This window comes from Prinia subflava, chromosome 2, assembly GCF_021018805.1.
Source record: "Prinia subflava isolate CZ2003 ecotype Zambia chromosome 2, Cam_Psub_1.2, whole genome shotgun sequence".
NCBI classification, from domain to species: Eukaryota; Metazoa; Chordata; class Aves; order Passeriformes; family Cisticolidae; genus Prinia; species Prinia subflava.
This window is the reverse complement of record NC_086248.1, coordinates 15622090-15637029: the sequence shown is the minus strand read 5'-3', so window position 1 is coordinate 15637029 and position 14940 is coordinate 15622090. Positions and strand designations below refer to the sequence as shown.

Here is a 14940-nt window from a genome sequence, read left to right as displayed (position 1 = left end):
AGCATTAAACATACATAATACACAAGAAGCTACACTAGAAAATTCTTATTTTATCTAGTATGAATTTTTATTAGTACAATAGCCAAACCCCCTAATTCTAAAAAGCACTAACTTTCCCCAACTTTGGCAGATAGTTTTTCTTGAAAACACTACTACCTTCTTCACACTAAAAAGTTTATGATCTTCTAGGGCTACTGTTTTTCAAACAGGAATCTCAAAAACTTTTCCTAAGAAGCTAAACAACCACATTAATATGCACAGCTTGAGAAGTATCAGAGTGAGCCTGACCAATTTACTCAAGAAGAAATAAATGAAATAACTAACCTGACAGGTAAAGCTTTAGTGGTTTGCTCTGGTAGTTCTGGTGGGTTCACAAACATGAGTTTGAGAAGCAACTCTAAATATCCAACATGTCTTGCCAACCTTGTACTTAACACCCAGGCCCAGTTCCATCTCTCCCCTTCTCTCCGGCCACCAAAGTAAATTACAGCTAAAATGTTAAAAAGATGTTACGGTTTTAATTCAGTCAACATTGACAGCTGAAATAATCAGGAGGTTTGAACAGATAAAGCATGAAGTTCTGTAAAAAAGTTATGAATTTTTAGCAGTTAGGCTAGAAATGGGAATGGTAAGAGTAACACAATGAAATTAATCATTCTTTGTTCTCAAAAAATCCTTCTTTGTTCTCAAGAATGTCCTCTCCCAAATTATACGCAAAGCAAAGGGTCCTTATTGTCCACAAAACCCTTTAGTATTTTTTCTGAATGGTGAAGCATATCTAAAAAGCAATATTTAATACCAAAAATAGATAAAAACCACAATGAATTCCACATAAGACTTACTAAAGAAAATGTAGAGAACAGCTAATAAGCTGAGTGACACTGCTATTCCAAGCTTTGCGTCCACTGTGAAAGCAAGCAACAAACCCAAACCTCCACACAGCAAAAGTGTGAGGAATACAATAAGCCAGGAGAACTGAAACAGAGGTTCAATCTGCTGTCCTGCAAAAGTCTTCATTTCATCTAAAACAAAAAGACAAAGACCAGTTAACATATGAAGTCACTCAAGAACAGATCATTTTTGAAAAGAACTTTTTCAGCAGACTGTATAACTTATCCCAATTATTGATCCAAAAAAAAAAAAAAAAAAGAAAATGATGCTTGAATTCTTCTCCAAACATTACTGCAAAACCTTAAGTTTTCATTCATGCAATGAATGAAAACATTTATATATCCAATACTCAGATTCTTTGCTGCAGATTTTCTACTTTTGAAAGTATATTAAAAGTCATGCCATTTCCTATCCTCCTTCAAAAGTGTAAAATTGTATTTTATGACACTAATAAAAATAAATCCACCATATCTGTCAAAAAACCCCACCCAAGCCCCAAAATCTCCATCACTGAAGCACGGACTGTGTTACTCAAATAGTCAGATATAAGAGTAGAATGTGAAGGCTGTAGCATTATTTCTGTTTGTTGACTCTTATTTAGTAAAACAGGAATTCCTGAAGGAACTGATTTAGGTTCTGCTGAATAAGAAATAATAGATACACAATCCAGAATAAAAACAGGAATGAGGAACAGGAAGAAAACACTGAAAAAGTGTTTTAGAAGTGTCATCAGCAATAAATATCACAGTCAAATACATATGCTTTTTGCTTATGACATGGACCAGGAAGTGAAAAAAATGCAAAGATCCCATTTTGGCTAATAGAGAAATCACAGAAAATAAGAAATACCAAGACTGGTAGAACTATTTTGAATTATATTGAAACATCTCAGAAAAACACCCTTTATAAGAAAATGCTAACACTTAATAAGATGTCTATTTCCAGCAGGAAAAATACTGATTTATTTCATATACTGCATTTGTCCTCCTCTATCATTTCAGAAAGTTAAAAAACCTCAAAGTAAGAGAGAGGAAAGGGGAAGAAAACTAGATGCAAAGAACATACACTACAGAGAATAAAATATTAATAGCCTGATAATTGTTCTTAAGCATTAAAAACAAAAGGACACATAGGATGCATGATAAATAAATACTGCAGCAGAAGAGGTGTGAACCAGCTCAGACACACAAACAGGCCCAGCAAAGCGTATTTTGGCAGCCAGATTTTCTGCAGTACCTAAAAGGTAGATTCACCGCTGCAGGAAACTCACAGGAAAATAGACACAAGCACTTAAAGGCTGTCTTGACATTGCATAAATGAACAAAGCAATCTTCGGATGAACTCACCACAGTAAAATTTAAATCCTTTCATCACAGAAACAGAGACCAGATACAACATTACATGGACCAACAACCCTCACAAAAACTAGTAACTCCAATGTAATGCTTTTCATAGATAGGCTGGAAGTACTGAAGAGACTAAATCAAGTTTTTACCTTCCAGTTTCTTAAGCAGGAAAGATTTTCCACTTCCCCACTGTGCATACAAGCCTACACAGATGGGTGGCTGCATGGTTGGTTCGCTCAGAATATCAGCCAAAGCACTGCTGTACAGATCATAGCCCAGCATGTCACCGTCAGACTCCGTGGGAGACAAGTGTCCTGCAACACAAATACCATGCTGCACAACTTTGCTCTAACACAGCTCTTCAACATGACAATTTGCATACAGAAAGTCATGACACATTCACCCATATTTGTATATATACTCCTGCCATATAACAGCTGTTATTATTTGTACATTCCTGTTCAAAGAAATTTTAAATCATCCACATAAATGATAAATAATTATCACAACTATTAAAGCCTACTACAAGACTCAAGACCCCAACTCACAGGAAGTCAAAGAAAGTAATTCCTACACAAGCAAGATCCAAACAAAAACAAAGTGATCAACAGAAGTCACAGAGTATCCAACGCCTAAAGCCAAAAGAAAAGGTATATTTGACCTTTCCCAGGCTTTTAGAGTGATGGAGCTTTTTGCCAACTGATTATTTTTAAGCTTTTTCATTAGGTGCAACATTAATATATCAAAAAAATCTGTAGCCACTTTTCAATACATAATTGAATAAACTGGATTGTCAATATATGAGTGATTAAAAAAAATAAATACTTATACTTACTGGCACCAAATATCTGTGTTAAAATACTCTTCTGGTGGCTACAGTCAATATTGTAAGGGGTTTCTCCTGTCTTGTTGGGCCTATAAAGCAATCGGCCATCTTTTGGATTTCTTAAGAGTAATTCAGCAAGTTTTCGGCTTCTTCCACGAATAGCAATGTGAAGTGGAGTATCTCCTTTCTGCAATTAAGTGAAAAGCTAGTAATATCTAACATGAATTCCTAAGATTATGGACAGACCATGTGTTCAACACTGTTTCAGAAGCATTATTTCCCTGAAACAAATCTTAGGGCACTTTCAAAAGCATCAGTGCCTTACAGCAAGTAATTTTCCCCTTGAAAAAGCATTACAAATGTTTCAGAGAAGACATGAAAAAACAGTTCTTAGAATGCTAAACCTCTTAAGAAAGAAGACACTGCCTTCTTTCTTAAATGCTTATATTAATATCCTAAAGTTCATGAAAGCTGAGTCTCTGTGTAGAAACAAATGTCTACAGGCAAACTCAGAGACTTGTCTGGAATAAGAGATAGTGCTTGTTAGAATTGTTTCAGTGTCTGCTCAGATGTCCCCAAAAACTTCCCAGTAAAAGCCTTTTTATTGCATCAAAACAATATTATTACTTCTTCACCCTAAATATAATAGTAAGAGAAATTAAAAAGCACCAAATAAATGCCCCTGTATTTAAAAGGTTTGCAGTCAAAGTAGGTAATGCATAAGAAAATAGCAATAACCAGCTGTATTTGTCCTTGGCATCCTTTAATTTAATGTCTATTAAACAAAAACTAATATTAGTAACAAATAACAACCATTTTCTATGCTCTTCTTCAAGTGTACAAAGAATTAGTTGTTTTATCTGTGAAAGTTTTATTCCTGGCCTGGATTATTTTTTTCAAGTTAAGAGCAGCCTAATGCAAAACAAACCAAAACCCAACAATATACTCATGGTGGAAACAAATTTACACTTAAGTGTCTGATCTATTTAATTATTAAATATATGGGAAACTAAGCATTTAAGTCTTTTGGTCTAGTTAATTATTAAGCTCTCTTTCTGTATTAGCTTTGACAGCTCCCTCCAAAATCCTGCTGCAAAACTAAAATGATTAAATACACTAAAGTAAACAAACAAATATTCTTTACCTTGTCTACAGCAGAGACCTTAGCTCCTTTATCCAGAAGAAGCTCTACTATTTCAATATTTCTCATCTTGGTTGCCTTTATAAGCGGCGTTTCTCCATCCTAAAATGGAAAAGTAGGACTAATATAAAGATCTCTGTATACCCAAAACTAAGAAAAAAAATAGTGATTGAGTAACAAATTAAAACAATTATTTTTAAGATAATTAAAATTAAATATGCCACTGTGCAAGCAACATTTTAGCACCTGTATCTGTGAAAAAGTATCTCAGAACCAGTTTTCTAGATTGATCAGAATCAAATAACAAAATACATTTCTGCCAATAATAGTGTCAAAATAGAGAAAGACAAAATTCAGATATAATACAAAATAATTGAAAAGATTTCAATGCTGTGCCAACTACTTCTCTTGTTTTTTTCCTTACTGTTGCACATGTCTGAATCATGCCTAGTAATATCAGAAACCTTTTTCCTCAGTTTCCAGTAGCATCTGCTCTTTGCTCCTTATAGCTGGTCATGTCAAGGATGCTGAGGTAAAGAATCCACATGTTCCCTGCTATCCAGGATTTAACAGCATATCATATTTATCAACAGAGCAAACATTACTATTGTTGAGAAGCCTTATTTCAGAAAAAAAAATAACAGTATTCAAGGTACCAATACTTCACAAAAACTGAATTTGGTATGATCTTCACATCACACAGGAGCCAAGAAAAGAGCAAATGTTTTAAAAAACAATTCAATTAAAATTCTAATTGTTACCTTGGTACATGTTTCAGTATCAGGGTTGCATTGCAGGATATCCCTCACCATTGTAGCATTTCCTTTCTCAACTGCCCAATATAAAGCAGTTTTATTATCCTAAAAAAAACCAGAGTATTAAACACTATCAGTATTTTCATTTAGTTGGATTAATTTCAAAAACAGTATTTGAAGTACAACCACTATACTTTGAAAATTGCATATAATACAGCAATTTTTAGCACAGCTCAAGGCAAAGGGAAAGGTCAACAAATCTAATTGGCACAACAGTAGAATTTAGAGGGAAGGATGCAAATTTGGCTAGGGAATATAAATTTATTTTGAAAAAAACCTCTGTGAAATATATTAAGAGCTTTAACAATACAAGCAGACTCAACCTGTCTTGAAAAAGTTTCTGAAACGACATGTAAATATTCAGTTCTAACTCAAATATAGAAGTTACCTAATGAAATAAAACAACTTTTTTTTCAGAGGCCATGAAAGCTGCAAAGATGTAAAAGTAGATGGACAAGAAAGTCAACACAAAGTACAAGAATGCTGACCAGCCAGACATTTTATCAGTAAACCTGGGGGAAGGTTCATAGCTGTAAATCTGCTTGTGTCATCTTTTTCCCCCCAGTGATGTGTGGATGTGAGCTACCCCAGAAAGTCTGCACACATGCAATCTTTCTGTAGCCTAGTGACTACACCACGACTCTTTCTGTTCAATGCATATTTTGGTAGAGACATTTGAGAAAAGCCTCTGAACACACACCTGCTTTGAAGCAGGAATGTCTAAGTGCCCCTTGCAGCCTTCTGCCTTGCTTGCTTCTTTCATTTGCAGCTCTTTCTTTTCTGCTCATGGGCTTCACAGCAAACTGAGTTTAAAGCCTTTCTCAACAGTTTAACAAGCCCAGTCACTAAGATTTCTTTCCTCTCAAATCACTTGGGTTTCATCTTCTCTGTCCTTCAGTGAGCTGGCCTCCAAGACAGCCTGAGCTGTCCATCAGCTACACAGGCAGGCAGAGGTCTGCCAGGTGCTCCCAGATGGATCCTTCCCCCTCCCAGAAGGGCTAAGGAAAACTCCACCTGAGCCCCTACCTGCCCCAACTCTCACTCTCAAGAGCCCTTCAGTCATGTTCTATCTGCTGAAGGTATCTGCCAGCTAGTGACCATATGAACAAATGAATCAGCAAGGAACACCGTTGCTGGAAGGCTGGACAAGCCTCTGCAAGATTTCTGAAATGTCAAATTTGGGCAGTCAACACATCTCTCCCAGAACAGGCCTGGCCAGCAGGCAGGTGCTGCACTACCAAACAGCAGGGGAGTAGCACTCATCTCCAATTTCAATACTGCTGGTCCTAAACAATGATCTGAAGTGCAAAGGCAGAACATTGCTCTGATGGTACTGACTCCTGCTGTGCCTTCTGTAAGGCTGCAAAAGCATTCTCTAGGTCAACCACTACAAATTGCCACTCAAGCAACCTCACACTGCCAGAAGTCACAAGAGTCCCTGCTACCAAAGACGTTGCGTCCTTGTACTGTTTCTGTATTGCTTCAGTCATAGCAAGATGTTGAAAAGCTTCAGATTTTCAAATCCATGTCACAGCCAGAAGCTGAGACACATGGGTTGCCAATAGCAGGTTAGAGGAAGAAATCCAAGTGCTACTTTTTCTTCAAAATAAAAGCTTGGTGGCTTCTCAGAGAGGCTCTGCAGCAGCAGCAGGCATTGAACCTTTGCAGCTCTCAGTGACTAGTTAGTTTTGTGTTCAAACTTGGCAGAACACGTGTGCCGACAAAGCAAAGTGACTGGAATAGCTTCAAGCAAAAGAATGCAAGTTGAATGTAACAAAAACAAGTACCATGCTGAGTGAGAGAGCTTCCAGCAGAAGAGTAAAATTAATACCTTAATCAAAGGACAAAAAAGGAAGAAGGGGTAGGTAGAAAACACGGAAATCACTGACAACATCGTCTAACAGAAAGCAACACAGAAAGCTGGTAGAGACAAGACCCAGCCAAGCACAGTGACCAAGCACAGAACCGCTCTGACAACAGATATAATCTCAGGTGCACCACATTTCATTGATATTCTATTTAAAACACGATTTAAATCATTATATTGTCTTTTAAAGTATGTCATTATTTTAAATCTGTTCAGTAGTACAGATGAAGTAAGTTCAGTTTACATCTTTTGCTTTTCGACCCTTATACAATTAACTGAAAAAACTGTGCTTAATAAGGCATTGCAATTACATGTATCTTAGATCTTAAAACCTGCACAGTAATGTGATGTATTTTACTGTTGGATGGAATTTGAGTTTCCTACAGAGCAGACAGAGCAAACTTTAAAGCTCTGTTTTCAGGAACACTGTATAATTGTTTGGTATACAAATTCACATCCTATTTAAGAAGTACTCTAACATTTACACTGTGTACTTACCTGACCTCTGATATCTATATCAGCATATTTATGGAGCAGGGCCCTCACAATTTCAACATGACCACCTCTAACAGCTCCAATCAACACTGTATCTCCACTCTAAAAAAAATGTGAAAGAATATCGAACATCAATTAATATTATTTACCAATAAGAAGTTCAAAAGAATGAATTATAGCTTCCAAATATACACTATGCCTATTTACATTAAGAAATACCCGCTCATTTTAAAATAAGAGGATAGAAAAAATAGAACAATCTTTGAAAAAATGGGTATGTAATACAAAAAAATCTGGACTTTCTTTTTCATTGTTCAGGAAAACAAACACTCCAAATAGGTCTAGTTAAAACCCCAGCATAAATTAATAATAAATATGAAAAAAACCAGTTGGTTTTCATTCACAGGAAGCCCAAACACTCCTAGTAATAACCTACTTCCAATCAGACAACAATATTGTCTGTCTCCTTGAGATGTCTCACAGCTGACAAAAGCTCCTCAGAAATTTTGAATAAATTTATGCCTTTCTTTTTGTGCAGATTTGACTGCTATCTTGTTTACATACACTATGCTATTATAAAGAAAAAAATGCAAAAGGCTGATTTCATCACAGATCAAAATAAAAAATATTTTGGTATAGTAAATGAAGTTGCATATACTTAAAACAAAGTTACAATTGTGCTTAAGGCTTCTGATTTTAACACACTTAAGGACATGCCAGAATTTCAGAAATTACCTTATACTCCTGAAACTGCCTAGTACTCCTTATATGATGAAACAGGAAAAATAAATAAAAGTATAGCAAAATCACAGGTGTGGAACTCAGAGAGCCCAGCAGTAGGAAATGTCCCATCAATCAGTCATTACATACTTCGCAAACCAAGAAATTTTCTTTATCAAAACCTACTCTAGCATCTGAAACTAAGAGTACTCATTGTTAGGTGTATTTATAACGCAATGAGATGTGCTGAAAGCTGTAATTTCTCCTTCCTGAAAGCACAGAAATGCAGACTGTTGTAGAACATTGTGGCAGAAGAGGTGCTAAGAGGGACTGCAGTGTATTTTCTTAAATATTTTTAAAGTTTGCTTTGATATGTGCCTGAGGTCAACTTTGTTGTGACATGCAACACTGTACACTGCCACCTGAGAAATGCACTGACACTTGAAACACAGAAAAATGCATCCAAAAATCCTTTTAAATCTATGAGGCAAATATCAGGAAGCTTTCCTCTGTTCTCTGCAACCCGAAGCAATCCAACTTAGGGATTGGGAATGCAGCCTCAAAAAGGTATTAGTGCTCTGAAGTAAGTCAGTGACCTTGACAGAGACATCTAACTTTAGGTATCTAACCAACTACAGCCTCAGGACCTGTCTCTGACACCTCAGAAACTCCTGACTATCCTGAGGGCACTGCAGACTGTGCAAAGCACCTGTGTAAGTAACCAAATAAAATCCTGAGCTGCCAGCAAGCAGGATCCACACTCTGGGCACTGTTCATGTCCATCTCTACTGAGTAATGCATGTATAGATCAGGCACACAGCGTTACGTTTACATCTCTTAACCCAGAGCTGAAATCTCCCTCTCATATATGCAATATATACTATATGCTTTCTAGTCAAAAGTTTCATTGTAAAAGATAAAGGTACATGCTAAATTAAATACATTCTTTTTTACAGAATCCAAGGTTTACAGTTTTAGCAGCACTATCCCATCTCAAACCTATAGATTAGTTCAGGATTAGTCTTATGTTACAGACATGTCATATGCCCTATGTTCTCAAATCGAGCATCTCAAAGAAAAAGAATAGTTTCAGTTGATCCTTTACCTTCCCATGGCAACATTTACCTCTTAATGTACTTGTAAAACAGCAATACACAAAAATACCCCTAGATGGCAGAAAAATTAGAAAGCCAGAAAAATCACATATTTACAAATCTGTGTACACTGGTATTTAAACATAAACTATAGATATATATATAAAACAAGAATTATGATGAAAATTGACTCACTCTGTCAGGAATGTTCACGTAAGTTCCAGCATCAAGAAGATCCTGCACAATTTCAGTATGTCCCTCCTTTGACGCAATCATCAAAGCTGTATTTCCATCTTTATCTGTGAGGTTTACATTTGGATTCCTTTTCAGTATTTCTTTTACTGAGTCAGTATAGCCACCCTTCACTGCTACAATAAGTGCAGTCATAGAATTCTTTAAATAAAAGCAAAAGATTTTATTGTGGATATAGCAATCTTCATTATATCAGCAGTTAAAATATGAAGAGAACTCTCACTAATATTACTATCTTAATCATCCAAATGCTACTTCAGTTTTGTTCTTTAAAGTGCACCAAAAAACATGCTTTTTAAAATCAAAGAAATAAACTAAGAGCAACAGTACAGAACACTGCAAATGTAAAAAGTAAAGTTCAGATCAGTTTATTCTAGCTCCTGAATGCCACACATACAATAAAATAATTTTCTTGTCATATGGGAACATAGTATTATCAGAGTCTACCAATACTACTCACAAAGAGGATTTTTGAAGAACTTCAGAAATAATCACATGAATCCCAAAAGATTTTCTACTCTTCCACTTAATTTTTAATAGATTTTCTTTTGTTTTGACAAACAATTTAAATGCAATCTGTTTTATTTAAAAACAATATGCTGCTGAAACTTCTGAAAAAAAATTCAATTTCTGAAAAGTTGCGGTCACCCTTATTATCACCAAAAGATGTTTTGTGTTTGATTTGCTTTTCAGATGATGCTGAGGAATAAGATACTTGACGTGTGAGGCCTGGATAATGAATGAATTTTAACAGCATGAACCTTCAGATAACAATTACCTAAATTAATTTAAGGTCATTAAAATTTACACTTAACATACCAGTGTATCCACTGTCAATACAACTCCCTAGCTACATCATAATTTTATTAAAAGGCATAAAGAAATTTCACTAACTCTCACATGCAGTCAACAAATAGCTGGAAAGCAAAACACTCCAACACCAACATTTCATCTTGTTTCGTGTATTTCTTGGTATTTGTTTTATTAAAAAACTCAGACACACAGATGAAAAATGCACTGAAAAATGCACTGAAAAATGCAGTTACTTACAGCTCCTTCTTGATCAACATCAGCTCCCATCTGCAGCAGGTATTTCACACACTCCAAATGACCTTTCCTTGCTGCCCAAACCAGTGGGGTGGTTCCATACTGAAAAAACATTCACAACGTTTTATCATATTGCTTTCTGTATTTAGTATCCCATACAATGTAGTATTTATCCTATACTTCATTACTCTAGTTTTTACAAAAACATAATTGGGTCTTGCGAATTAACATACGCATTTGAAAAGCCACTTCGACTTTTCTTTTGTAGATAGCTGTAAGAATTATTTTTCTATACAACCTAGAATAGCAAGGTTTCCAGTAGCTCAGAAAATAGAATTATTTCACAACCATCTTGAGCATACTATGGAAAAATCTCTTTCAAGCATAATTTACTCTAGCATGCTAATTCTAATCTCATGGGTAAAATATAACAGCAAGTGTTTTCCTAATCAAGAACTCATAGATCTCCTTTTACAAGAAATTTATCAAACATGACAGAAATTAAGTATTATACAGGCATAACTTACTTTGTCAGAGCAGTTCACTTTAGCTCCGTGCTGCAGTAAGAGGTGGACTATATCTGCGTGGCCCCGTCCTGCTGCCCAAATAATTGGATAAACACTGTATTGCTTAGAATTAAAAAACAAATAAATAATTATAGTCTCATGTATTTTAATTATTTTACATCAACAAAACAAGTCTCAAGAGAAGTTAAACCCATAGAAAAATGAATATACAGAAATAAATCCAACAACATTATCAATAATGGTTATCTAGTACATTACCTAGATGATAGCCAGGAAGATGTTCACTGTTTTGAATCAGTTTTGATTTATAGCTCTTTAAACAAGGTTTGTAAATTCACATCCTTGTCTTAATAGGAACATTTGTAAGGTAGAAAGGAAACAACAGACAGCTATGTAATATCCCTGAGTAATCAGGGCTGCAGAGGAGCTGTGCCATGCACACAGACACTGCACATGCAAACCAAAGAAAATCAGTCATTACAACAGTTGTTCTGGCCACTGGGGTTCTCCCTTCACTGCTCGTTGCCTCAAACAGCAGAGAACTGACAGCATAAACAAATTGTTCAGCTCCTACACTTCTGCAGAAAACGCTTACAAATGAATTAAATCTCAAAATCTTAGGGTGCTTTTATGCTCCAACATGAATGGTATATGTTCATATGATCTAAACCATTATGAAACAATTAAAGCAAATTATGGTTTCGAAATTGCACACATTATTTACTCCATCAGCTTCTACAGATGCAGAAATATGACAGTTGTTATACTAGTAACATTAGATGCACTACTTATCTTTTCTATTATTTCCTCCCCTGATAATTTGAATCTTAGTATGAGCTATACAACCATTTTCTTCAATTAAAAAAAAATTCAATATTATTAAAAAAGCCAGTGGCAATCACACAGATTATTAAAGCAAGCCCTTTATAAAGTACAGTGATGTCATGAAAAAATGAAAAAATGTCATACTGCAAAAAATGCAAAATGTTTAATCAAGATAGTAAGATGAGTGTACAATTCAAGACTTCAAACACTTGGGAGGAGGCGATGTTTAAAACTAAAACTTACCATGCCTGTGATGTTTGGATTTGCTCCTTTCTCAAGCAGCAGTTTAGCCACTTCAGTACGGCCTTTGTATGATGCCCACATCAGGGCAGTCCATCCTCCCTAGTAAACACAATTCAAAGAAATGTGAAAACTGTAAAATACTTAGAAATATAACTAATGACTTTTATTTCATTTTGGTTTTGTCTTAAGACTATTCCGCAAATTCAAAATATAGTAAAGATTGACCACAAAATGTTGTAATCCTATGTATTTAGAATAAATAATAAGCTCCTGTATGGAAGTACTAATTTCCTGTTACATGCAAAACTCAGGAAAATATCATGTCCTTAATGCTGCTGAACACTAAATTCAAATTTCAAATGCACAGAAATCCAACCATTGGATTTAAAGGAAAAAAAAAAACCACACCACTATTTTAAAGTCTAGACTCCAAATCAATTAACATGGAAAGTTTATTTTTGATTTCTGGAGCAGGGAGAATAAGAGCAATTAATTCCAAACTACACTGGTGTGTTCATTTAAGTTTGTAAGCTAGGAGACAATGAGGTTTCACTGCCTAAGGCATTTGACAGGTCAGATAAACAAATTTCATTTTAAAATAACAGTACGCCTCCAGCAATTGTAAGCACAATTTTTCTTTCTTTATAATACACTTTTGGAGATGTGAAAGATCCCCCTGACTGACAGAGGTCTAGAAATCAAGCAGCTTGACCATGTGAATGTGCTTAACACTGAACAAAAAATCTTGGTTAGCAAAGATGCCTCAGCTTTCAGGCAGAGTGGCACTTCAATTCAAGGAAGCACTTGGACTCACCCCTAGTGGTTTCCCACAATTCAATTTAAGCAGAACAGAATTAGTCCTTGCAGGTACCTAATTCCATCTTCTGTCAATGGAGACAGTTTATAGCCCTTCAGGGCCATCTGACCTTCCACTCATGTCAGCAGCTGTTGTAACTCTTTCGATGGGCTGGGCTGCAGTGCCCACTTTTCCATATAAAAATTTGGCAAGATGAACGAAAGCAAGTGTTAGGAGACTGAAAACAGGGACCGCTGTATGAATAATCACAGCTGCCCAGAGTAAAAGTAAATACAGACAGGTATCTTCTGGGAAAGATAATGTTAGTTTTACCAGAATACTTAAAAAAAAAAGCCAACACCACCCAAAAAAACCTCCAACTAAAAAACCCACAAAACAACTCTCTTCCCATAAAAAACTCTCACCCACACAAAACACACCCAAAAATCAAACTGTTCTTCAATTCAGCTTTTTTCCAAACCAAATTAAGGGGGGAAAAACAGCCCTAGTAAACCAGCTGCCATTATTAACACTAAAGCAATCATTTTACAAGTGTAAAAAGCAGTATTTAACTACATATTCTTTTTCATTTCAGCAGCACTGGGTACATAGTGTAAAAATGAAAGATCTTTCCTTAGTTTTATGGAATTAAACCTCTCCAACTCACAAAACTGTTTTTCTATTTTATTTTTACACTAAGACAACACATACCAAATCTCGATGCTCCAAATTGACATTATGATTCAGTAGCTCTGCTACAATAGCTGCATGCCCTTCTTTAGCTGCTGAAATAAGAGCTGTCCAGTTGTCCTAGAAAAAAAAGGAAAAAATGTTATAAAGTAATATTCAATATTTCAATGCAAGTAACCTTGTCTTTCAAATGTTTAATCCACAACAGGAAGTACAGAAACCCTTAAAATAGCTATCCTTCAAAAAAATAATAAAAGTACTAATAAACCCACAGCATGCCAGTTATACACATGAAAATAACAGAGCAACTACTCCAAATTATGTGCTCTCCTACCCAGTATCTAGCCCTTTCCACTCCTCAGTTCACTGCAGGTTATCTTAATAAATATATGGAGGAAGCAGCACCTACAAAGGATTAGAAAATGAGGTCAAGACATTAAAAGCTGCTGAAAGGGAATGAGATGCTAACCAGGACCACAGAAAACAGTGGCAGTGGGTCTCTACATATAGTGTGTGACAGCACTGATGGAGTGTAGTCTGGACCACAGCTTTTCACATTTCTGATCACTTCAGGAAGATAGATTTCCCCTTGCATTATGCTTATTTCCCCTCCACTGCTCAAAGCTCATCCAGGTGTGGATTGGTTGTTTTATATGCTACACACTTATAAAATACAGCAACAGTTTATAAAGTAGCTGTCCTTCCTAAAAGCATGGAAATTGTGGCATTTATAGCAATTGTAATAAATGTCTCAAAATAATAGAGACTTGGTTGGTTGGTAGGTTTTGTTGTTCTGGATTTTTTAGGTGACAGATTCTACAGAAGACCTTGATGCCCATATTTTACACTTAAACTAAGCACAGAAGTAAAAAACCCAAGTTTATCCAAGATATCCTTTTCCTGTTTATCACTCTTCATTGGAATATACAAACCTTTCAAAACTGTCTAACAATATCTCTGTTCTATTCACCCTTTTTGGGCATCTTCCATCTGTAGTCAACCTCTTTTGCTGAGGCACAAAGACAATTCATAAATTTGAAACCCCTCTCTGTCACAGTTCTGGCTTTCATCTGAAATAATCCTTTAACCTAAATTCTCCCTAGGTATTTGCTGAAAAAATACCAAAACCAAATAAAAATTCAACACAAACAAATAAACAAAAATTCAACCCACTGACATACCTCAACAACACTGAGACGAACAAAATCACCTGGACCTCATCTTTGAGGCTGTATGTCTCTATTCTGTTTTCCCAGAAGAAACACCAGCAAATTCAGCAGAGATCAAGATGTTTTAAACATCTGAGGAATATCCCTACTCTTTACGAGGACTCGAAGAAATATAAAAGCTAAGCAATTTTGTATA

General features: G+C 35.6%; 1 protein-coding gene across 3 annotated transcripts in view; it reads right to left on the bottom strand.

Annotated features, from left to right (window-relative positions):
• KIDINS220 (kinase D interacting substrate 220) overlaps window positions 1-14940 on the bottom strand; it is a 75098-nt gene that overhangs the window by 48181 nt on the left and 11977 nt on the right. For all 3 annotated transcript variants that reach the window (XM_063425186.1, XM_063425199.1, XM_063425191.1), the window contains 12 exons: window positions 13597-13695; window positions 12090-12188; window positions 11022-11123; window positions 10498-10596; window positions 9391-9588; window positions 7385-7483; window positions 4966-5064; window positions 4208-4306; window positions 3073-3250; window positions 2387-2551; window positions 843-1022; window positions 325-490 (listed from right to left, as the gene is read on the bottom strand). In XM_063425186.1, coding sequence (XP_063281256.1) covers window positions 325-490; window positions 843-1022; window positions 2387-2551; window positions 3073-3250; window positions 4208-4306; window positions 4966-5064; window positions 7385-7483; window positions 9391-9588; window positions 10498-10596; window positions 11022-11123; window positions 12090-12188; window positions 13597-13695 — 1583 coding nt within the window. The remainder of the gene's footprint in view (window positions 1-324; window positions 491-842; window positions 1023-2386; window positions 2552-3072; window positions 3251-4207; window positions 4307-4965; window positions 5065-7384; window positions 7484-9390; window positions 9589-10497; window positions 10597-11021; window positions 11124-12089; window positions 12189-13596; window positions 13696-14940) is intronic.